Genomic DNA, 23,719 nt, shown 5'->3' with positions numbered 1-23,719 from the left:
TTAAAGCTATAGTTATTTATTATTTGTCAATAAAGAAGGTGGGCCTGTCCTTTAAAAGGAAAGTGACATTTCAAAATGTGAGTGGCTGAGCCTCCTCTAGGTGCTGGACAGTACCAGCGGCTGCAGCTGTACGAGGCCAGAAGGAAGGAAGCTCAGGTAGCGGCTCTCTTTAAATTCGACCACACTGAGCGCTTCATTCCCTGTGTGGCCCGCACTTCTTGCCAGTCCAGTTTGATGTCTGGAACCTCATCTTCCGGCTCAGGATCCTTTCTCAGGGCTCCCTGTGGGGAGGCCACCACGATGGGCAGAGGGCCACACTCCTCCCGGAATTCTACAACGTGGAGACTCTTCTTATCGGCCAGCTGTTGATGGGTTTCCTGGGCAAGACCAAACGGAGAACGCCAGGTTAGGTCTATGAGATGTATCTATAACTGAAAGAACAGGAATGTCCACAGACCACTTGGGGACTTCACATTTCAGAGGATTCTGGGTAATGTACCTTGCAGCTAAACGATGGGATCTGGAGTGGATGGCATCATCTCCCCACTCCCCACTGAAATGGAGGAAGGACCTTGGCCTCTGGTCTCTTGCCTTCTAAACCCCTCAATGATGTGCCATGCCGTGCCCAAAACTGAACTTGAATCTCATCAAGACCCTAGTTCTAGCCACTGTTTTACAGGACACGCAGGGAGAGAAGACATTAAGAACCCACAAGTATTTAGCAGCAGATTGGGAAGCTACAGGACCAAAAAAAAAAAAAAAAAGGCAAGGAAAGAAAAAGAGGGAAACCTACAGACTAGAAGTGACCTAAAAGAAATGGCAAGAACTTATAATGTATAGACCTTTTCTGTAAACTAACAAATTATGCAAAAAACTTTTTAACAAAATTAAACAAATGGATATATTACTATGAACACCACCCAGGTAACTGAAGATGCTGTGAAGTTTTAGGTATAACAGCAGTGCAGGGTATTTTTCCAATCTTTATCTTTTAGAAATACATACTGAAATATTTACGAATGCTACAAGGTGATGTCTGAGACCTGGTTCAAATGGGGGAGGTACTGAGAGCAAAGTTTGGCCACAGCTACTAACTGCCGACACTGGGTGAGAGGGCCATGCGGATTCATTACAGACAGCAGCCACAGAAGTCCGGAAAAAGGCAAATAAATTTAGTAGACGACTTATTGATAGCACATTAAAATACCTGATATGTCCAACCTCATTTTCCAGACTCTATGGCCATCTTATACTGTTCTAATTCTATATAAGTTTGAAATTAGAAACATGAGCTATTTCATAGAAACAAAATAATTTAAATTAGTGGGTCTTAGAATCAATGGCATATTGCTTAAACTGGTGACATTCTTTCTCTTTTTGAGTGGCACATAAAATAATGCAACATTTTATTTATGTATTATTTTTATTATTTTTGAGAGAGTGCATGTGCGTGTGGGGAGACTGGAGAGATCCCAAGCAGCCTCCACCCTCAGCACAGAGCAACGTGGGGCTTGATCTCATGACCCTGAGATCCTGACCTGAGCCAAAATCAAGAGTCAGTCACTTAACTGACTGAGCAACCGAGGCACCCTAAATAATGCAACATTTTATAGTTGATGGCATTTTAGAAGAGACGATACATGGTGATCGTATCAGAAAATTCAAAGTACTAACATAAAACAAAAATATTACAAGGGCGCCTGGGTGGCTCAGTCTGTAAAGCATCTGCCTTCAGCTCAGGTCGTGATCCCAGGTTCTGGGATCAAGCCCCCACATCGGGCTCTCTGCTCAGCAGGGAACCTTTCTCTCCCTCTGTCTCTGCCACTCCCCCCACTGGTGCACACACTCTCTCTCAAATAAATAAAGTCTTTAAAAAGAAACAAAAATATTACATAAAAGAGCAAGTCTCCCTGATCATAAATATAATCTATCTAAAACCAATACCTTAGTTGTATCAAACAAACCTCTAATGAGAAGTATGAATTTAGAAGTGCTTTAAAAGCCTATTTTTGATAGTACCAACACACACACACAGCTGTTCAAAAAGGATCTTTTAACCAAAGCTTTTCTTCCAATTAATCTTCCTATTTTACACAGAGATATGTATAATTATTCCAAAGACCACGTTATTCAAAATGAGCTATCACACTTCCTAAGTATCAGGAAGACTATCAAAGTTGAATCTCTTGAACCTCGTTGTCTTTTCTGCTCACCCAGCTGCTAAGGTCTATCCATCCCTTCAAAGGACAGGCCATCCCTTGGAGCAGGTAAGAGGGCAGCCCAGGGGGAGTAGAGCGATTGTGCGCCTCGCCCAGGCGGAGGGGGGCAGCACAGGGCTCTCATCTCTGCAGAGAAATAACCTGGCATGTTAAGTTCATAGCTCCTTCTGACTCAGGTGTCCGTCTGAATGACCTATGCGGGTAACGTGAAAACCGCTTGTGCTTCTCCTGAAGACAGCACTCTTGAGTGAACCAGCTTCACTCTAGTCCCAGCTGAAAGGACTAAATCAGGAAACAGACTTTCTCTCTCTTCGTTACATTTCTATACTGTTAGAATTGTAGAACAAGCATAAATTCTTTTCATAATAAAACACAGATTATAATTACTGGCTTCTATAAATATTTCATTTCAAAACTTTAAAATAGCCACGAGGTATTTTTTAAAAGGGTAATTTTCATGAACTAACTCTCCAGTTGGATTAATTAAACAGATGCAGCCACAGGAAGCAAAGAATGCCCAAGCCCTCAGGCAGTAATGGGACAGCAACTCCAAGAGGCTCCCAGGACATCACAGTCCAAATGCCCACAATGAAACATGAAGAAGAACTTCTGTTTCAGAGCCCAGGGAAGGATTACCTGGCGGGAGAGCCCATGGAAGAGGCCCCGTGTGAGGTTGAGCATGTTGACGGACCCAGAGACCTTGGCATACATGTCTTTGATGCCAATGAGCCGGCAGATGGTGATGATGGCCCGATGACAGCGGAGCCCATAGCCTAGAAAAGGAAAAACACCATCAGTCACTCTGCTGCCTTTCACACAGCTTTGGGCTCTGAGTTTTGGGAGGCCCTGCTTCACATTCTGGCTTCATCACTTCTCTGGAAAACTTACTTCCATAATGGCACTGATTTAAATGAGATGTTATAAAGACTAAAGAAATAATATATATAAATCTCTTTTATTTTCCTTTTTTTTTTAATTTAATTTTTTTTAAAACATATAATATATTTTTATCCCCAGGGGTACAGGTCTATGAATCGCCAGGTTTACACACTTCACAGCACTCACCATAGCACATACCCTCCCCAATGTCCATAACCCCACCCCCCGCCTCACCCATATATATAAATCTCTTAAGCATGTGGGCAAAAATACCAGGGATGTTATAAAGATTAAGAATATAAACATTAAGTTCTTGCCCCCCCACCATGCCTGAGTTAGCTAAGAACAGAGGAACACATCTGTTTTCACCCTCCTCAATTGCTCAGTTGCATTGAGATCTACTTCCTCTTCCTGGAAAAACGCCTCTCTTGGCTTTGGTAACACACCCTCTCTCCCTCCCCCCAAAACACAGCATCTTAATTGCTGTTTTCAGGCACTTCGTGGAACTTGCTTACCTGATGTTTCCCCTCAGTAGAATGCGGACTCTGTGAGGACTAAAATAGTGTTTATTTCTACTGTATCCCCAGAGTCTAGATCAGTACCCAGCAAATGCAGGTAGCAGGGAGGGAAAGACACCCCAAGTTTAGACTCTAACATTTTGATTAGCCAAGACATGGAACCCAGCACATACCTCCCTGCTTTAAGATAGAGGATCTACTCTGTGTTCCTGGCTTTCTAATTTCCAACTTGTAATGGTAACTCAATATATGTATATAAAGGGACTCCTGGGTGGCTAAGTTGATTAAGCGGCTGCCTTTGGCTCAGGTCATGATCCCAGCGTCCTGGGATCGAGTCCCACATCGGGCTCCTTGCTCAGCAGGGAGTCTGCTTCTCCCTCTGCCTGCCACTCTGTCTGCCTGTGCTCACTCTCTCTGACAAATAAATAAATAAAATCTTAAAAAAAAAATGTATTAAAAAACTATTTGGATACAAGCACCTAACACAGAACCGTGCTTTCTACTTGAAACAGTCAGTTAAATGTGGATCCCAGAGCTATGCCAGATTATGTGAAAACTAGGGACCTCAGAGGATAGCTAAGACAGGCAACAACAGGGTGGTTTGCCCTTCTTTGCAGAGTTACATACACAGGACAAGTGTTCACGTGAGAACAAATGCACACGTGCACAGATATATATAAATGCACACACCTCTGGAGACTGGTGCCCATGCAAGAGGGTGCAAGGCAGATCGTGGAAGGGCCTGGAAAGCAGATTCTAACCTACCACTCACAGGGCAAGAGCCTCCCTTCTCCTCCACACCCACTTAGCAGAGCTAATGCTGGGCTCCCGAGGGAAGGCGTGTCTACCGCACAGCCACTGGGCCATACACAGCGCTCCCCAAATGGGGGCCAGTTTTGTATATATACAAACATCCATGCAAAAGTGGTCACAGCCCTATGGTAATTATTTGGATGTACTTGGACTGTAAACAATTCCAGGCAGGAACTGTGTCAAAACCCTTGTTTTTTTGTTTTTTTAAGATTTTATTTATTTATTTGACAGAGAGTGAGATCACAAGTAGGCAGCAAAGAGAGAGGGGGAAGCAGGCTCCACAATGAGCAGAAAGCCTGATGTGGGGCTCGATCCCAGGACCCTGAGATCATGACCTGAGCCAAAGTCAGAGGCTTAACCCACTGAGCCACCCAGGCGCCCCTCAAAACCCTTGTTGAATGCAAGTTAAATGTATGTGTTTGTGTACGTGTATGGTGTGATATGGGACATGCTTGGCAGTGCTGCATGAGGCATTAAACACCACACTGCAACCAAGGAAGAAGCGTCCCAAGGTCAAATAAGTTTGCGAATGCTGCCTTCTCTACCCCACTCTGGGAAATTCACACCGCACAGCAGTGCATTAAAGACTTCGACAACCCCAAAGATGCCCAAGCATCTTTTCCTACTTTCCGTAATCGTTTTCCCACATGGCACTCTTTCTAGAGTTCACACCTATTAATATCTCCTCACAAAAATAGCAATACACGGGAACATAGTTTAGGAACTGCTATCTATAATGTATCCTACTGTTTTAGCTTCAAGATCAGAAAATTTAACCCCGGGGCGCTTGGGTGGCTCAGTCAGTTAAGCATCTGCCTTCAGCTCAGGTCATGATCCCAGGGTCCTGGGAATGAAACCTGCATAGGGCTCCCTGCTCATTGGAAAGCCTGCTTCTCCCTCTCACTCTCCCCTCCACCCTGCCATGTTCCCTCTCTTGCTGTCTCTGTCAAATAAATAGATAAAATCTTAAAAAAAAAAAAAAAAAAATTAACCCCGATGCACAGGGAACAGGTTCAACCATATAGAAACCTGAAAAATATAGCTTCAGGAGACAGGGAAGATTTAAAAAAACAACTTTAGCAATTAATTCAGCCATCTTTCAAAAATCTTTCAGATATAAATTTATCTATACTAACACTGTTCAACAGAAATAGGACATAAGCCATAAACGCAAGCCATCTATGGAATTTTAAAATTTTCTCATCAATGTATTTGAAAAAAGGAGGTAAAATTAATTTTAGTTAAATCTTTGATTAACCTAGGGGCACCTGGGTGGCTCAGTGGGTTAAGCCTCTGCCGTTGGCTTAGCTCATGATCTCAGGGTCCTGGGATTGAGCCCCGCATAGGGCGCTCTGCTCAGCAGAGAGCCTGCTTCCCCCCCCACCCTCTCGCTGCCCACCTGCCTCTCTGCCTACTTGTGATCTCTGTCAAATAAATTAAAAAATATATATTTTTTTAAATCTTCAGTTAACCTAATATCCCCAAAACACTATCATTTCAACATGTAATCAATAATAACTTTCAGCTATTTTACATTCTTTTTTTTCATAATGAGCCTTTAAAACCTGGCGTACACTTGAAAATCTGATGTACACTTGGCAGGAGATCCCAGTAGTCACATTTCAAGGGCTCGACAGCCACTAGGGGTCCCAGCAACCAAGGGAATAGTGCAAGTCGAAACGTTGATGTCAAAGTGTTTGACTCAATACTTTTTCTAATAATAAAATAAAGGTTTTTACTAGACATACAAATGATTGTGATTTTAAAGCAGAAGGCAAGTTCTCTTGGCCCACAATTAGTACTGTAATGTTTTTTCTTCCTGATTTATTTCCACATACTAGAAGCTTTGGCATGAAAAATTTAGATGTTTTATCTTTTTCTGACCCAAACTTTTTAAGATATATCTAGAGTATCATTTTAACTGTAGAACCACAGGCTAAATACAAATCCAAGTGCTCAAGAATTCTACACCCAGAGTCCACTGGGCATGACTGCCCCAGCTCCGTGACCCTGAACTCTGCCTGCCTGCCCTTCCAAAGGACAGGAAGGTCCACCTTGGCAACCCCAGAGCTCAGCATAGCACCCAGTTCAATCAATACTTGATGATGTGAGCAAATGACCAGAACCAAAGAAGCTGTAAGAGTCCTCCAACTAATACCATCAATTATTCTCGAGGAACTCATGTTCCAACTCATCCAAACCCAACGACTCACTCGATTGCTCTTTCCCATTCAGAACATGCTCTTCCTACCTAGAACTCCCCCGGAACACGCCTGTGTTCATGCGAGCCTGCATAGGTTGACTACTTTTATGTCCCTGAGAACCTCGGCCTGCTTAGATCTAACGTAGGCCTTTCCTTTTGGTGTTTTCAAAAGGAAGTTCAAAAGGGAGTTTCAAAAGGGGATCAAAAACAGAGGACAGGACGAATCTGGGATCATTTCTCTGCTTTATCTCTAAAAAACTGTAAGAGTGTTTTTGGTTACCTCTAGGTTGTTTCTTCATCTTGATATGCGTCCTCTTAAATCTTAAAGAAATATCGTGGAATACTGGAGGATAAAAACATAAACATAAAAGGATTAGGCATACAGCTTTAATGCCCTTGCAAATAACACAGGGCCACTGATACTACCCTAAGCGGCTGGCACACACTGGCCAAGGATGAGTGATAAAACTCTGATTTTACTCATTACTAACCTTCTCAGGGGAGAAAACTCGTTTCTGTATTTTACATAATTATTTGTTCCAGGACACAATAACCAGCAGAGAAACACAAAGACAGCCATAGAGCTAAACTGCCACACTTAAGGAAACAAGTGTAACCCTGTAAATTTTACGAGAGAAAATTAGCACTCACTCGTGTGGTCTTCGTATCGTTCTATATAATGCAGATAGTGAACTGCTCTGTTCTTTGCCTGAAAGGAAGAAGAAAAATCATTTTCTTAAATCTATTGATAGAATTTACATTTCCTTAGATATTTAAAAAAAAAAAAAAACAACCTTCCAGAAAATGTTTTATTACAGGAAATTTCGCGCTCACACAAAAATTTTCTTATATACTTCTAAAAGCTGAGGATTTAATTTTAAGAATTTAGAACAGTATCACTATCACATGTAAAAAAACATTAACAGTAATTCCTTAGTATTTTTGAACATCCTGCTGGAGTTGCAACCTTCAGCTGTCTCGCACTTTTGGTAAGCAGTCACAAGTCTGCCAAAACCAATGCAAAAGAAAACAGGTGCTATCACAGCTGCCCTTGAGGAGATCAGTAACTGATGACAGGAAGCCTCAGGGGAGGGTTCTTACGTTACTTTTTTTTTGTAGTTCTAATGGTGCCTAGCACACTGATCTTTTACTATCAACAAAAGAAAAATGTACATACTTTTCTGAAAGCATCCACCCGCTCAGTGGCCTTCCCAACAGCAAAACCTTTGAAAAAAAAAAAAAAAAGGAAAAATATAAAAAGGGGCATAAATTTGGCACACAATGTCTTTCACCACATTTCAAGTGTCAGTTCCTAAAATACTGCACAACACTGCATTTGTCTTCTGTCCACAGAAAACCCGTTATCCAAAACAAATGATAAAACATGAAGCTACAGATGGGCACCTGGCAGGCTCAGTCGGTAGAGCATGCGACTCTTCCACCTCGGGGTTATGAGTTCGAGCCCCACACTGAGTTGTAGAGATTACTTAAATAAATGAAACTTAAAGCAAAAACATGAAGCTACAGAGACTCACTTTTCTGTTTTGGAGCAATCTGGAAAGATCACATTTGAAATTATCTATAAAATCCAAAGTTAGGTATATATAACGCTACCTTTTATAAATCTCTAGATAAAACTAAATACACTTTAAAAAACTAACCATGCTCTAAATTAATAAGATAGTTTTGAAGATTTTTAAAAATAGATTAAAATAACCAAAACGGTTGGGGAAAAACATACGTTGGCTATAGAGTAAAAGCACAACTTCACTGGAACAATTTTTTTTTAATTAAGCTGTGTATTTTTAAGAAGTTGTTTTGTTTATTTGTCAGAGAGACAGCACAAGTAGGCAGAGGGACAGGCAGAGGGAGAGGGAGAAACAGACTCCCCGCTGAGCAAGAAGCCCAATGCAGGACTCCATCTCAGGATACTGGGATCATGACCTGAGCCGAAGGCAGGTGCTTAACAACTGAGCCACCCAGGTGCCCCACTAGAACTTTCATATGCAATTCAGATTTTCAATTAACCAGGAAATAAAATCAACAATTCTAAGTTTGTGAATGCTTAACCATATAAAATGAGATTTAAGGGCGCCTGGGTGGCTTAGTGGGTTAAAGCCTCTGCCTTTGGCTCAGGTCATGATCTCAGGGTCCTGGGATCAAGCCCCACACTGGGCGCTCTGCTCAGCAGGGAGCCTGCTTCCCCCTGCCCCCCCCAACCCGCCTGCTTCTCTACCTGCTTGTGATCTCTGTCAAATAAATAAATAAATAAATAAATAAATAAAAATAAATATAAATAAAATAAAACGAGATTTATCACAATTTAACAGAAATGCTGTCATTATTTGCTATTACATTAATTATTTACTTTGAAGAATGTATTTTATTTTTAAATTATGTATACAAAAGTAATATAAAGCAATACTGCTCCATGAAATGAAATGCAAGACCTATAAGAACTTGGGACAAAAGGGGCTATAGGTTTTAATTCCTAGTTTTAACAAAACAAATTAAGCCATATAAGTCTTAGAGGAAAATACAAATGAACTTGTATTGAAGGCTTTCTAAACAAGATACAAAATTAGAAGTGATAAAAAACTGATAAAGTTGCAATATAGGGACACCTGGGTGGCTTCGTTGGTTAAGTGTCCAACTCTTGATTTTAACTAAGGTAATGATCTCAGGGTCTCCCTGTGTCAGCCTCCACACTGGGCATAAAGCATGCCTTGAATTGTCTCTTTCTCTCTCCCTTTGTCTCTCCCCTGCTCATTCTCTCTCTCAAAAAAAAAAAAAAAAAAGCTGCTATAGAAAAGTTTAAAACCTCTGTGGATTTAAAACTTTTGTGTAGAAAAAAATTAAAAGTGAAATCAATGTATAATAGACAAAGGGCTAATGTCCTTAACTTACAAAGAGCTTATACCAATCAGTAAAAAAACAAAACAAAAAAAAAAAAACCCATCACCCAATAGGAGGACGGGTAAAACAGGTAAACAGATCTCAAAAAGGAAATAATGGCAAATGAAACATGTAAAATGGTGTCCAAACTCTCATAATTAAAGAAATGCAAATCAAAACTAAGAGATATGCTTGACAATCAGTGAAGTTTGATAATACCCAGGGCTGGCCAGGGTGTGTTGGTACAGAGGGACATAAACCGATGCAACCTTTTGGGAGGGCAATCCGGCAATACTTAGCAACATTTAAAACACATCTAACTTTGAAGCAGCAATTTCACTGCAAGAAGCTTCCCTTATTGATATATGGGGAAAAGTACAACAAATTACATATACAAGAAGCTCACTGGTTTTTCTAAGTGGTGAAAAATTTGGTGAAATAACACGAACATTCACCAAAAGGGAAAAGGTTACAATAATTATGTTTCTTCATCCAATGGAACACTATGCAGTCAGTACAAAGAATGAAAGGGAATCTGTTTATGCTCCTACAAGAAGACCTCGGGTATTATACTAAGCAAGGAAAGCAAGGTACAAAATTATGGATATACTCTGTAAATATTTCTTTAAGGTAATTTTTAAAAAATGTTTTAAAAGGTAAATGATGGGGCCCCTGGGTGGCTCAGTCGTTAAGCGTCTGCCTTCAGTACAGGTCATGATCCTAGGGTCCTGAGACCCAGTCCCTCAGCGGGCTCCCTGACCTGCAGAAAGCTTGTTTCTCCCTCTCCCACTCCCCCTGCTTGTGTTCCCTCTCTCACTGTGTCTCTCCCTGGCAAATAAATAAATAAAATCTTTAAAAAAAAAAAAAAAAAAAGGTAGGGGCACCTGGGTGGCTCAGTGGGTTAAAGCCTCTGCCTTCGGCTCAGGTCATGATCCCAGGGTCCTGGGATCGAGCCCAATGTCGGGCTCTCTGCTCAGCAGAGAGCGTGCTTCCTCCTCTCTCTCTCTGCCTGCCTCTCTGCCTACTTGTGATCTGTCAAATAAATAAATAAATAAAATCTTCTAAAAAAAAAAAAAGGTAAATGATGATACATGAATACGGAACTTCTAGAAGAAATAAAAGTAACTGTTAAGAGTGGTTTATTTTGGCAACATAGTATCGTATAGATGACTTGTTATGACACTGTCAGTAAGGGTTAAAATAGACAGTTTTCCAGTTTTCTTTCCCTAACACACCCATGTATACACTTTAAAACTAGATGTTCACTGGGGAAATTTTACCAAAAAGTATAAAGAAGAAAATTTAAATGATGCACAAACCTATGGACTAAACATTATTAACTTTTTGGGGATGATATTATACAATCTTCTGTGAAGTTTTTTCAGTTGTTTATTTTTACTTAGCATAATTTTGTAAGTAATTCTCCACTACTCTTTAATGGCTACAGAAGATTATAATGTGTGGCTATGCTCTTTTTCGAACTATGCCCTTTTGTTGAACATTTAGTGGCTTTTCCCCCTAACGTTTCACTATTATACATAACAGTTTCTTTTTTTTTTGTTTTTTAAAGATTTTTTTATTTATTTGACAGACAGAAATCACAAGTAGGCAGGCAGAGAGAGGGGAGGAAGCAGACTCGCCACTGGGCAGAGAGCCCAATGTGGGGCTCGATTCCATAACCCTGGGATCATGACCTGAGCCGAAGGCAGAGGCTTTAACCCACTGAGCCACCAGTTGCCCCAGCACTACAGTTTCTTAAGCCTTTTCAAATATCCATTGTTCTTCATGGAAAACACAGGCAGAGGAAGATCTGTTCCTTCTTTTTCCTCTAAGGGGTTTTATGGGTTTACCACAAGGTTTGTGGACCCAAGCCACTTAAAAGGATTAATTTGTACAGAAAATCTGGGCAGCAGCAAGAACCCATGGACCCAGACCAGAGCCCAGCCCACACCTGTCCTCTGCCTCCAACACCAGCACCGTGCCTATCACCCCCCATTCACCTGCAGCTCCTCGGCCGTTCCCCACCGCGACCAGGACACGGACTGATTTTTTTCTCCCTTCTTTTGCTGTCATATTGAAAACATTTCTTACCTAAAAGACAAAATGTTTCATATGTATAGCACCTTAAGAAAAATCTGGGATGGGAAAAAAAAAAAAAAAGGAAAATCTGGGGGAGCCTGGATGGCTCAGTCAGTAGAGCATCCAACTCTTTTTCTCAGGGCTGTTGAGTTCAAGCCCCATCAATTTAAAAATAAAATAAAAAGGAAAAGAAAATTCTGAAGTAAGGAACTGAAGTGACCTTCCACACACACCCCCCGTAGTGAGTAGCTACACCATCCTCCCAAGCCATGAGCACAAACATCAAACTTTCTCAAAAGGAAAACTCTCTCTGCGCTATTTCTTCAGTGGTAAAATGGGAATAAGGCTTTCCCTCCCTATTTCATAAGGCAGTTAGAATGCTGGACTGAGAGCTTTTGAAGGGATTCAAAACTACAACTCCGTACAACAAAATTGTATACTATTTTAATGAATTTCACAGAGGAAAAGAGTTGCTGATTAAACTTTGAAAGAATTTATAACTGATTATAACTGATAATAACATATCCCAATTATCAGAGATGTTAGAATATGGGAATATGCTCTTCTTAGAAATGAATGAAAATGCAGTACATAGAATTAGGGTAGGACTGGATCTCTCTATGAAGGATTAGGCTCACCTGATAATACAGAATTTGGAAATACCTGCTTATTATGAACTACACGAAAATCTGTGTCTTATTTAGCTTGGTTATTTTGTTTTTTGGGTGTGTTTAAAAGGCTAGGAATTATGAAACTGTTACTTCTAACTGCTTACATGGCAAGTCCTTTCCCATAAAAATAGCTTAAAGGACAAGGGAGCTCCCGTTCACGTCCATGGATAACCCTACAGGAAATCATCCACATATACAAGAATTTTCCAAGGGATTAACTTCCAAAAGGTATAAACTGGTACCAAAAGACATAAAACGCTTGTAAATGTTATTTTAAATTACTGATAACAATGATACAATATACATCTTTGATCACAAAATCAGTAAGTGGTTTTTCCATATGGTATTTAATCCTGACCATGTACATGGTTCTAGCTCAAAGCAAAGCTCACTGTGAGGAAGTGCCCTGGAAAGAGTGATTGAAATTTACCTCATACAGGCTTCAGTTTCAAGGACCCACAAACAGCCAAGTAGATTGTGTCCTCATCAAGAGCTGGGTACTCACAGCAACTCCAAGCTTTCTTCCCCTGCCCCCATGGTTCCTCCCGTCTGCCCCCTGAACCAAGTACCCAATACAGCTTGGTTAAGAATTCAAGGAGAGATTGCTAATCTTACTTTAGCTTTGAAGGAGGGCTTTAACAGTAATCTCCAAATTCTGTTCTCCACAATACCACTGAGGTTGCCTGGTCATGGGACCACAACTGGTAGCACCCAAAAAGGGCAGCAATCAGGAGAGCCAGTATCAAGTAACTGCAATTAAAATGTCATCATTTTCTTATCCGGATCAACCCTGTGTCTCAGAAAAGTCATGCATCAAAGGCTTTTCCTCAGAGGCACTCGAATGGTGCAGTCCGTTAAATGTCCAGCTCCTGATTTCAGCTGAGATCATGATCTCAGGGGCCTGAGATCAAGCCCTGCATTGGGCTCTAGGCTGGGCATGTAGCCTACTTGAGATTCTCTCTCTATCTCTCCCTCTGCCCACCCCTATCCCTGACTCTCTCTTCTCGCCTCTCAAAAAGAAAAGAAAAAAAAAAAGAAAAGACCTTTCCTGATGGTTCCTCTCGTGCTAGTCCCACTCCACCCACCCCAACTTCTCAAAGGCTCCACTGGGTATTTAATCAGCATGCCTACCTCAAGAATCCTGGTATCAAAATCATCGTATGTTTCTGTAGAGAGAGAAGAAGCAGACACACAGATAAACGTGTCTATATGCTCAGTACATGAAAGCATTTTCAACACAGGCACACCAATAATTTTTAAGTGAAAAAGAACCTCGGATCTCTTGCTGCCACTCCCTGATCGTGCATCACTACCAGAGAATGCTCCAGCACTAAATTCATAAACTCCGTCACCCTCTCCAACAGCATCACCCTACCTCTCCAGCTCTCTCACTCAACCACTCTCACGGTGATGGCTCCCAGAGTGCCCCAGCACCTCCAGATTCTTGACCACTATCTTCCTTGCCCTCGAATCCCTCTGGTCTTCAGAGCCTCTGCCACTCAGCCAAGACACCACAAACCATAGCTTCCACCAGAGCTTGCAAATGTCCTCAAATCCCTCACCTTCTTCTCTCTCCAACACACTATCCAGGCCAGAATCAATGTAACTGTCTGGCCACACCTGGCCTGCTGGGTGCTGCTGGAGAAGAGTCGAAGCACAGCACACACGTGGGCCACTAGAAATTCATGGTCTCCAACTCAATCAAGTTCTCCCTGCTGCCTGTTGGCCTTTTATGTCCTTTTAGGTCCCTTTCCACTCACCACAGCAGCCACTGCAAACTCTCTGTGTTCTTTTATTTTTACTAACTTCTTCCTATAGAAAATTTCAATCATACAAAAAATAAGAGAGAACAGCAAAATGAAATCTTACATGCCCATTAGCCAGCTTCAATAATTATCAACTCATAGCCAATCTCCTTTTCTCTAAACTCTAATTCCTACTCCACTAGATAATTTTGAAGCCAGTCCTAGAGACCCTGCCTCTTCATCGAAAGACTCTGGTGGCCACGCTCATGCATGCGCCCATCCTACTTTCAGAGGAAGACCCCACCTCCTCCTCACAGACTAAATGAAGCCATCAGAGAGACAGCACTCATACACCACACCCACAGCATGCACACATTTCCACTACCAACAGCACAGGCTCCCCTGAATCCATAGTCACAAGTTAATCCATTTATCCATTCTGGATCTGGACCCTCAGTAGGGATTTAGTTATGGGTTTTTTTTCTCTCCAACGCACACCTTCGTCCTCCCAACTGAAGCATTTTGTTCCATTCTAAGCACATTCACCTGAATCTCTCCTTCTCAACTTCTCCTCTCCTCTCTAAGCCAAACTTAAGAAAGTAGTCAAACTTTTGTCTATTACTTCATCTTCTACTCGTTGACAAGAGTTTTTTAAATGATTTTTACTTCTTTATATATTTGGGATGGGGCGAGGGGTGGGGGGCCTCTCTTTTCTAATTCGGCCTGCTAAGTATTATCAATTTTTATTTCATGTATACTTTTATAAAGCTGAAAGACAACTATCCAGTCTATCTCCTGTTAACAAAACAGCACTCCCAAGCCATGTTGCTCCATAGGTACCCCATGAGCAACCCGTGTTTGGGGAACTGCACCCTACACGTGGCTTGTATAGACCCAAAAGGCATAGTACCACATTCAAGGCTCTGAGAAGTCACGCAGTAAGGATGCTATGCAAGTACTTTGCTTCCAATGTGTCGAATACCTCTTGGTTGTGGGCCTCTAATATTCCATAAAATACAACTAAATAATAATGTGACGTTATTTCGGTAATGCTCAAATCCTTCTTGGGAAAAGGCAATCTAAACAGACAAATAAATAAAATCTTATTAAGGAATTCTAGAACTATAAGTACTCTCTCTGTCACAAAGGAAAGCAACACCAGGACTCTGCTACCTCCATTGGGACCAGGGTCAGGAGGGCCAAGACTGACGCCTCCCCAGGTGTTTCCGCTCCATCCTCGCTCGCGTTTAACCTTCATCTTCCTCTTCCGGTCCCATTCTTCCCTCTGCTGGACCAGATCAGCCTCTACCTTCTCCTGCTCTTCCTTGCTTCTTTGGGCAATGGTCTGCACAGCTCCCTCTCTCATAAGAGGGGCATTCAGACCAGGCCATAAGAAGCCACGACGCCCTGAAGGTTTAAAAAAATACATTAATAAGAATTTTTAAAAATCATCCATCTCTTAAATGGTAAGCTGGCAGGCCACGTGTATACAGATGATGGCACTGCTGGACGGAGCTTAAACTAACGATCACCTGGCAGGCCACTCAGCACAGTCTATTAAAATTTTAAGTGTTCCTACCCCATAACTAGTAATTCATGATGTCACCTAGAGAAACACTCCTGTGCAAGTACGAGGCATAAGTGTGCTTGGACAAGGAGGTCCACTGAAGTGTTATTTGTAAAGGCAAAGAGTGGAAACATTCTATTGCTGTACAGCAACACTGGACTGGTTAAATGAACTACAGCATCTTCAACCCATGAAATATTCTGGACTGAATTGAAAGAATAAGGTAGCTATATAGGTTCTGATATGGAACAATTTCCAAGACCTATTACCAAGTGAAAAAAGTAAACCATAAGCTAGTTCATACCATGACATAATTCAATTTTTTTTTAAGAAAACATGTGTTTCTTTTAGAGTATTTATGTATATAAAAACCTTTTAAAAAGTCAGAAGGAAACACATCAAAATGAGATCAATGCCTTGCTTGGGGGCAGCAACTGGGATTGGAAGAGAGAGAAAAGAACATCAAGGGGACTTTAGATTTCTCTATAATCTTTGAACTTTTTACTGAGAAGGTATACATAATGAGACTGTTGTAACTTTTAGAAATGCTAAAAAATAAGATACAAGGTGAGTCATTAGAGAAAAAGATTCAAGTAGACAAGCAAGTGCAGTGAATGCTATTTTCTTTATGCCTGGAAGCCTATTTCAATTAAAGATAATTTGTCAGCCCCCACAGCACAAAATATCGATTCACGTACACTGTACTATTTTTACTCTTCAAAAAAACACACGTATAAATGAGCATGTGTTCCAGGGGTTGGCAAATTAAGGCCCCAGGGCCAAACCCTGCCCGCCCTTTGTTTTTGTCAAGTTTTACTAGAACGCAGCCATCCTGGTTTGATCATGTATTATCTGAACTGTCTTTGAGCTCCCATGGCAGAGCAGATAGTTGGAACAGAGTCCATGTGGCTCCCTAAAGCTAAAAAGATTTACTAACTGGCTCTTTACAGAGAAAGTCTGCCAACTCTCTCAATGAATCATAATCTCCTTGAGAGCAGTTACTGTCGCAGAAGATGCGACACGATGGCACTTAAAGCTTGTTGAATGAAAAACTAAATGAATTCCTCTCCACGGGATTTTCTTCCCCCAGAATCATGGGACATTAAGGGAGCCGTGTGGTTGAACTCTAAAACTACAGACCCTAATGCCCTTCCTGAAAAATGTGCGAGGCTTCTAGACTATGAAAACTCTCTATAAAACTAGGAGGGAAACCTTAAAAAGCAATTAGGTTTATTATAAATAAGCTTACCTTCACCAATGACCTGACCCCTGTTCAAATCCTTTCTTCTCTTTTTCTTAGTTCTTTTGCCTCTTCCTTTTCTTGCTCCTGCTCCAGTCTCTGCTAAAGCGCCTTTCCAAAGCTCATCTGCTGTCACTATAATGAAACAGGTTTTTTTGTTTTTTAATTACCAAGCAATGATCGATGGTCCTCTACGGAATGAAAAAGGCCAGAAGAGGCCAGCTTCACTTGTATCACTGTAGAATTAGAGGTGATCTTCTTTTTGATTTTTGGTATTTACCAAATAATCTAAAATGAATTGGCTTTATAATCCTAATTTCTTTTTTTTAAACAGAAACTCTATTTTTTTAAAGTCATCTCTACACCCAACACAGGGCTCAAACTCACAACTCCAAAATCAAGAACCACATGTTCCACCAAATGAGCGGACCAGGTGCCCCAATTCTTTTTATTTTCCCCCAATTCTAATTTCTGTTCATTTGCCAATGCTGAGTTCTGAAATCAATCTTCATTTATTACAAGCTAATTTCGGTTCAGATTGGACTATTTCAAATACCACTGCAAGTAGGAACAGTATTAGTAAAACAATGTCTACAGAAAATTAACTTTCCTGATTTGTACTATCTCCTCTACCAAAGTGCAACTGAAAACAGACCTGAAGTACATTCTTGTTGTGAATCTAAATCAGCAGGGATTTGGGCCACAATTCAATACTCTCTAGGTCTCAGGTGCCCCAAACAAGGGGATTAAACTAGTGCTCCCCAAAGTACAGTACAAATACAGTTGGTAGTACGTGAGATAATTCTAGGAGGTACACTAAGGAATATTTTCATTTCAATAGCACATCATATACTAATTTCTAAAGTGTTAATTCATTAAAGGAAGAAGAAAAATTAAGATACAAAAAAGCACCTTTTATTTTCCTGTTTCACGAAATGAGAGGTTTATGGCCAGTCTACGTACGTTTAGTGAAGAAACTATAGGCTCTATACTGTTGGCCCATCAAATTACTGGGAGAAGAAATACAGCACTGTGTCTGTAGTGCACGGGTCAAGCCGATGAAATGATGACTGTCTCTGGTTCCTGAAGATGACAGAGGGCCTACACGTAGATGGAAGAAAACTCCGAGTTAGATGCCCATGCCTGTGGAAAAACATTGCCAGCACCAAATAATTAATTCTTCCTGACACATATAAGTCACATGTACCTGAACATTCAAGGGTCCTATTTTTTTTAAAGAGTTTATTTATTTATTTGACAGTCGGAGATCACAAGTAGGCAGAGAGGCAGGCAGAGACAGAGAGGGGGAAGCAGGCTCCCTGCTGAGCAGAGAGCCCCATGCAGGTCTCGATCCCAGGACCCTGAGATCATGACCTGAGCCGAAGGCAGAGGCTTTAACCCTCTGAGCCATCCAGGCACCCCTTAAGAATCATATTTTAAGGACAGCCTTTCTTTAAAAAATAATCAAATTTAGACTGCTGAGCTAACTGCCCATCCTAGTTAGAGAAGTGAGAGTTCATCCACACGATGGATGCAGCTATCTAAAGTAGATCCGTCCTTACCTGGATACCCACGGCGCTATGTTTCCCTGACAACCCCATGATCAGCACTGTCTACTCTGGGCAAGTAGTGACCTCTGCTATATTCAGCAGGCAATGCACCTGCGTGGAAAGACCTGTAAATGGCCTGGTTAGAAGAGTACAGTGAAACAGGAGAGCACCCTACCCTTCATTCTGAAAAAACAAGGAGGGAACACGAATACACTTTACAGACTAATTTTAGAAGCATATATAAGAAATTGGTCACAGCAGTTGCCTCTGAGGAAGAAAACTGATGTGTCTGTGGTTAGTGGGAGAGATATGCTTTTTTTGTTTTTTTGGAATTTCTCTAATCATATGCATATGTCACACAAGAAGACATTTTCAAACAGCCATGTCCTAGAGGCAGCCGTTTGACCAAGTCCATGGGTGGTAGTGTCCTGTGAGGGAGATGGCAGGTGACAGGAATCAGGGAAATGGCAATGTTGATTACAAAAAACAGTACACACACTCCAGCTTGGCATTTCACTGGAAAATTGAGTCACTGTGAAAAAAATGAGAGGGGGATTAAAACAGCCCTGGAGAGAATAAAGTTGATTTAGGGGCACTGGACTTGAACAGAAAGCCAAAGAGTGACAGCAGCTGTTTTCACGTCTCTGAGAAGTGAGGCCAGTCTGTGGCCTTCCTCATAGAAGCCTTCTGCAGACCATCTATCAGCTCAGGCTGGGGACACTGCCTGGCTCACAGCAGAGAACAGAGTCAGTAGCTTATGAATGAATGAGTCACCCAAATAAAGGGAAGAGCTCAGGTAAGCACACTCTTCTGGACCCCTCAAGCAAGGCATGAAGTTATCTCAACAAGTGGGGTTAACAAGATAAGAGGGAGTTAAGACTAAAAGTTCAACACAGAGAGTTCCAGAAGGTCTAGGACACAATGAGATTTCAATTCTGCCCTAACCATAGGAAAAGGCATTTCACGACCACAAGTACAACATGGGCTCAGCAAAGGTTGGCTTCCTTCCCTTCTGGAGAGTGACTGAAGAGAGGGCCCTGTGCTATGTCAGTGTAGCAGTAAGGCCTCTGTACAGACACAGCTTTACTAGGAGGCATCACAGTATCTAGACAGCTCTGGACCCAGTCTTGCCACTTACTGGCTGTGCGATCTGAGCAAGTCTCTTAGCCTCTCAGAGACTCACTCATCATCTGCAAAATGGAAACGAAACCCCCTCATAAAAACTGGTGAGAATTAACCAATATAACATGTTACAAGCCTGACACACAGTAATTACTCCAAAAATCACAGCTATTATTTTTTAAAGCCTTGAAATATAACAACTATAATCATATAAAACTTGAAAACTACTCCAGGCCTTATGCACTTCCATTATAAAAAAATGTGCTTTATTCGTTTACATTTATTCCTACATAAAGTACTCTGGCATTAGATCTTATAAGAAAAGGCAGTTGGATAAACCAATCTCACCATTGCTGAGAACAGTCTTCAGTGCCAGGATGGAAGCTGCTGGAAAGGTGTTTCGGTAAAGCTGTCTGGACCATGTGTGACCTGTAAATTTTTAAAAATTCTTTTAAAATACACTTCTACATTAAAAAGAACATTTTAAAAAAATATTTTATTTATTTATTTGACAGACAGAGATCACAAGTAGGCAGAGAGGCAGGCAGAGAGATGGGGGGTGGGGGATGCAGGCTCCCTGCTGAGCCAAAAGCCCTATGGGGGGCTCGATCCCAGGACCCTGGGATCATGACCTGAGTCAAAGGCAGAGGCTTTAACCCACTGAGCCACCCAGGCGCCCCTGAAAAGAACATCTTTAACACCCCAAAAATATTGATATCTATAGACTAAAAGAACCAAGAGAAGTAAATGAATCATTTTTGGATCCCATGACCACTTGAACATTACATCGTAACTTCTCCTTCATGCTGACATCTAACCAGTTACCAAGCCCTATAAACTGTCCTCAAATATCCATCAGCTGCACCCCCTCCTATTGTCTCACTGCCCTTTCTTTGCTCAGGCGCCATCCCATGGCCACAAGATAACAACAGTCCCCTAGCAGGTCTTGCTGCTCTTCCTCTAATTCCCGATCTGTTACCAGGCAGGCCTTTCTAAAATAACACACTTGGTCACTTCCCAGGCCCGATTTATCATTCTTTGGCTCCCTACTGCCTGCAGAACAAAGTCAAAACTCCTCCACATGGCATACAGGACTGCAACGTGGCCCCAACCTTCCACATCAGCCTCATCTGTCACCACTGTCCCCTCCACCCTCTTTCACTACACCAGACTTGTAGTCATTCTTGAACACACTCTGCTCTTCAATCCTCTTGTGTCTCTGACATGCTCTCCTGAAACACCACCTACAACATCAATGAATCTTGACAACCTATGTTAAGTAAAAGAAGCCCATCACAAAAGGATACATGGATATATGAAATATCCAGAACATGCGAACTATAGAGAGAGAAAGATAAGTGGTTGACCAGTGCTGGGGGCAATGAAAAACTCGGGGGATGAGAGCCAAAGGATATACTTTGATGAAAATGTTCTAAAATTTGGTTATACAGTGATGGTTGTATTTATAAATGGCTCTTTTGTAAATATACTAAAAACCCCTGAATTGTACACTTTAAGAGGATAATTGTAGTGTGTAAATTACATCTTGATAAAGCTGCTAACAAAAGAGAAGTTTATAATATACCAGAAAAAGGGGTAGGTAAAAAAATAAATAAATAAAAAACAAGAAAACAAACTACACTCTGGATCCAAGTGGTATGGGTACAAACACCTGACCCCCTCCCCGTGTAACCTTAAACACATTTCTCAACCTCTGTGTCTTGATTCCCTCATCTTTATAACGGAAATAATAAAGGCATCTGTCTCACAAAGGCACTGTGAAGAGGAAGTGAGGAAGAGCATAAAGAGTTTAAGATAATCCCAGGAACACAGTAAGGGCTCATGAAGGAAAGCTACAAATGCCATAGATCTTATTTGAACGGAGCCTTGAAATAGGAGGAGGTGATCAAAATATGGGACAGAAGTAAAGAACGTTCAGGGCAGATTTTCTGCCAAATGATTTCTGGTTAAATTTCCCAACAAAATGAGTTACAAAAAAAAAAAAAAATCTTCGGTTTTTAGAGGTCTTTGGGTTTCCGAATTACGAATGCTGGGTTGTGGATTTACAATAAAATAGAACGAAGAAACAAGGCCAAGTCGATCATGAAGCATAGGGTTACACAGAGCAGACTGCCCCTCCGCAGGCTGCAAACCACCAAAGGTGGGAGAGGACAATTTAACAGCAAAACCCAGACATTCAAAACATCCTTCTTTTCAATAATGACACTGACCAGCCCGGAATCTAAAATGACTGATACTAACCTTATCCGACTCAAGCTGGAGGACTGCCTCCACCTGCCTCGAACCCCCACATCGACATCTCCAAATGAACCCATCACCAAATGAATTACCATCACGCCGCCGGGAAGGCGATGCTTGCTTCCCAGTTCCCCGCGCCTCTTAGCCAAGCACGCACTAGCAGTTTGGTGAACTGGAAGGAGACTAGGACGGCGTCCCGTTCACCCTCACTTTACAGAGCCCTGCGATCCAGAGAAGGCGCGGAAGCGCGCAAGGTCACACAGCGGCTCTGGAAGGGAAGGGAGCCGAGCATGACAGGTCCAGGGACCGGGTGCTGTCGCTTCTTTCTGCCCGTGCATCTGCAGTCTGCGGGAAAGCCCAGGTTCCCGACCCCGCTCACAGCCCCTCTCCCAGCATCCCGGCTCTCACCCGCCTGCAAGCCACACAACATAGGGAGACAGCCTGCGGCTCGCACCGCCGCCGCCATAATGAAGCCCTGAGAACGCCTCCGTAGGGACCGCCTTCTCCACTGCCTGCCGCGACTGCAACTCCCGGAAGGCTGGCCACATCCTGCGGCTGAATTCCCGAGGCCAGAGGGTCGTGCCGCCGCGTAGACTGGGGTGGGGGGTTGTCTCTACCCGCAGCATGAGAGAGTGAGTCCGGCGCAGCCGCGGACAGCCCCCTCTGGGGTCCTCGCGTTAGGACCGGGGGCGGGGCTTGGGCTGGCCTCCAGTGTGGCCGGGGCTGGCTTACAGTGAACGCTGCTGAGGGCGGTCGCGAGTGACCAGGCGGACTCTTCGGTCCCGTGAGGGCCTCCTAGGGCTGACAGGAGCTGGGGCTGCGGACCGTTCACAACAAGAAGTGCGAGGTACAGACGAGCACGAAAAGGGTCTAAGTAAAGCTGCAAGGGGTGATGTCTCGAGAAGGTTTAGAATAGGTAAGACAGACAAGAAGTATAAAGTTCATACCCAACTCTGGTAAAGCTCTGACGTGTTTACATTTATTACGCACCCTGGATTTCACCCGCATTTATGGTTTCTTCCGATTCTCACGTTTGGTCACACACTCATACCCCAGACCTACGCTGCGGTGTTTTCACCAGCCCTGCTCATGGCTTCACTGCATCTGGGTCTGCCCGGATTGCCCAAATATGTGGATGGAGAAAAGATACGGACTTTTTAAAAAATATATATTTTTATTAACATATAATGTATTATTTGCTCCAGGGGTACAGGTCTGTGAATCATCACATTTCACATTCCATATTTCACATAGGCTTACACACTTCACAGCACTCACCATAGCACACACCCTCCCCAATGTTCATAACCCCACTCCCCTCTCGACCCCCCTCCCCCCAACAACCCTCAGTTTGTTTCCTGAGATTAAAGAGTCTCTTATGGTTTGTCTCCCTCCCGATGGCATCTTGTTTCATTTATTCCCTTCTGTACCCCCAAATCCCCCACTTTGCTTCTCAAATTCCTCATATCAGGGAATCATAATTGTCTTTCTCCGACTGACTTATTTCTCTAAGCATAATATCCTCTAGTTCCATCCACGTTGTGGCAAATGGCAAGATTTCATTTCTTTTGATGGCTGCCTGATATATATATATATATATATATATATATATATATCACTAGTTCTTTATCCATTCATCTGTTGATGGACATCAAGGTTCTTTCCATGGTTTGGCTATTGTGGACATTGCTGCTATAAACATTCGGGTACATGTACCCCTTCGGATCACTACATTTGTATCTTTGAGGTAAATACACAGTAGTGCAATTGCTGGGTCGTAGGGTATAGCTCTATTTTCAACTTTTTGAGGAACCTCTATACTGTTTTCCAGAGTGACTGCACCAGCTTGCATTCCCACCAACAGTGTAGGAGGCTTCCCCTTTCTCTATATCCTCACCAGCATCTATTGTTTCCTGACTTGTTAATTTTAGCCATTCTGACTTGGCGTGAGGTGGTATC

General features: G+C 42.2%; 1 protein-coding gene across 1 annotated transcript; it reads right to left on the bottom strand.

Annotated features, from left to right (window-relative positions):
* On the bottom strand, positions 1–22,245 carry MRPS5 (mitochondrial ribosomal protein S5). Its single transcript, XM_032843836.1, has 12 exons — positions 22,169–22,245; positions 19,850–19,930; positions 17,793–17,930; positions 16,839–16,964; positions 15,196–15,429; positions 13,409–13,443; positions 11,528–11,618; positions 7,810–7,856; positions 7,284–7,341; positions 6,913–6,975; positions 2,856–2,992; positions 1–377 (listed from the first exon to the last, which is right to left on the bottom strand). Exons 1-12 carry the CDS (start codon positions 22,224–22,226, stop codon positions 153–155), a joined length of 1,293 nt encoding a protein of 430 aa, XP_032699727.1. The 5' UTR covers positions 22,227–22,245; the 3' UTR covers positions 1–152.
* Positions 22,246–23,719: the final 1,474 nt, after the last annotated feature.

The sequence above is a fragment of the Lontra canadensis genome, unplaced genomic scaffold (assembly GCF_010015895.1).
Source record: "Lontra canadensis isolate GAN:19392208 unplaced genomic scaffold, GSC_riverotter_1.0 scaffold144, whole genome shotgun sequence".
NCBI lineage: Eukaryota > Metazoa > Chordata > Mammalia > Carnivora > Mustelidae > Lontra > Lontra canadensis.
This window is presented reverse-complemented; position numbering and strand designations above follow the sequence as displayed.

Bases quoted from the DNA above. Each gene is read 5' to 3' on its own strand.
- MRPS5 (XM_032843836.1), bottom strand. From the start codon at position 22,226: ATGGCGGCGGCGGTGCGAGCCGCAGGCTGTCTCCCTATGTTGTGTGGC. The intron at 15,430-16,838 runs GTAAGCTTATTT...TTAAACCTTCAG, and splicing joins GGGTCAGGTCATTGGTGAAG to GGCGTCGTGGCTTCTTATGG. The intron at 11,619-13,408 runs GTAGGCATGCTG...TTTGTCTTTTAG, and splicing joins TTGATACCAGGATTCTTGAG to GTAAGAAATGTTTTCAATAT.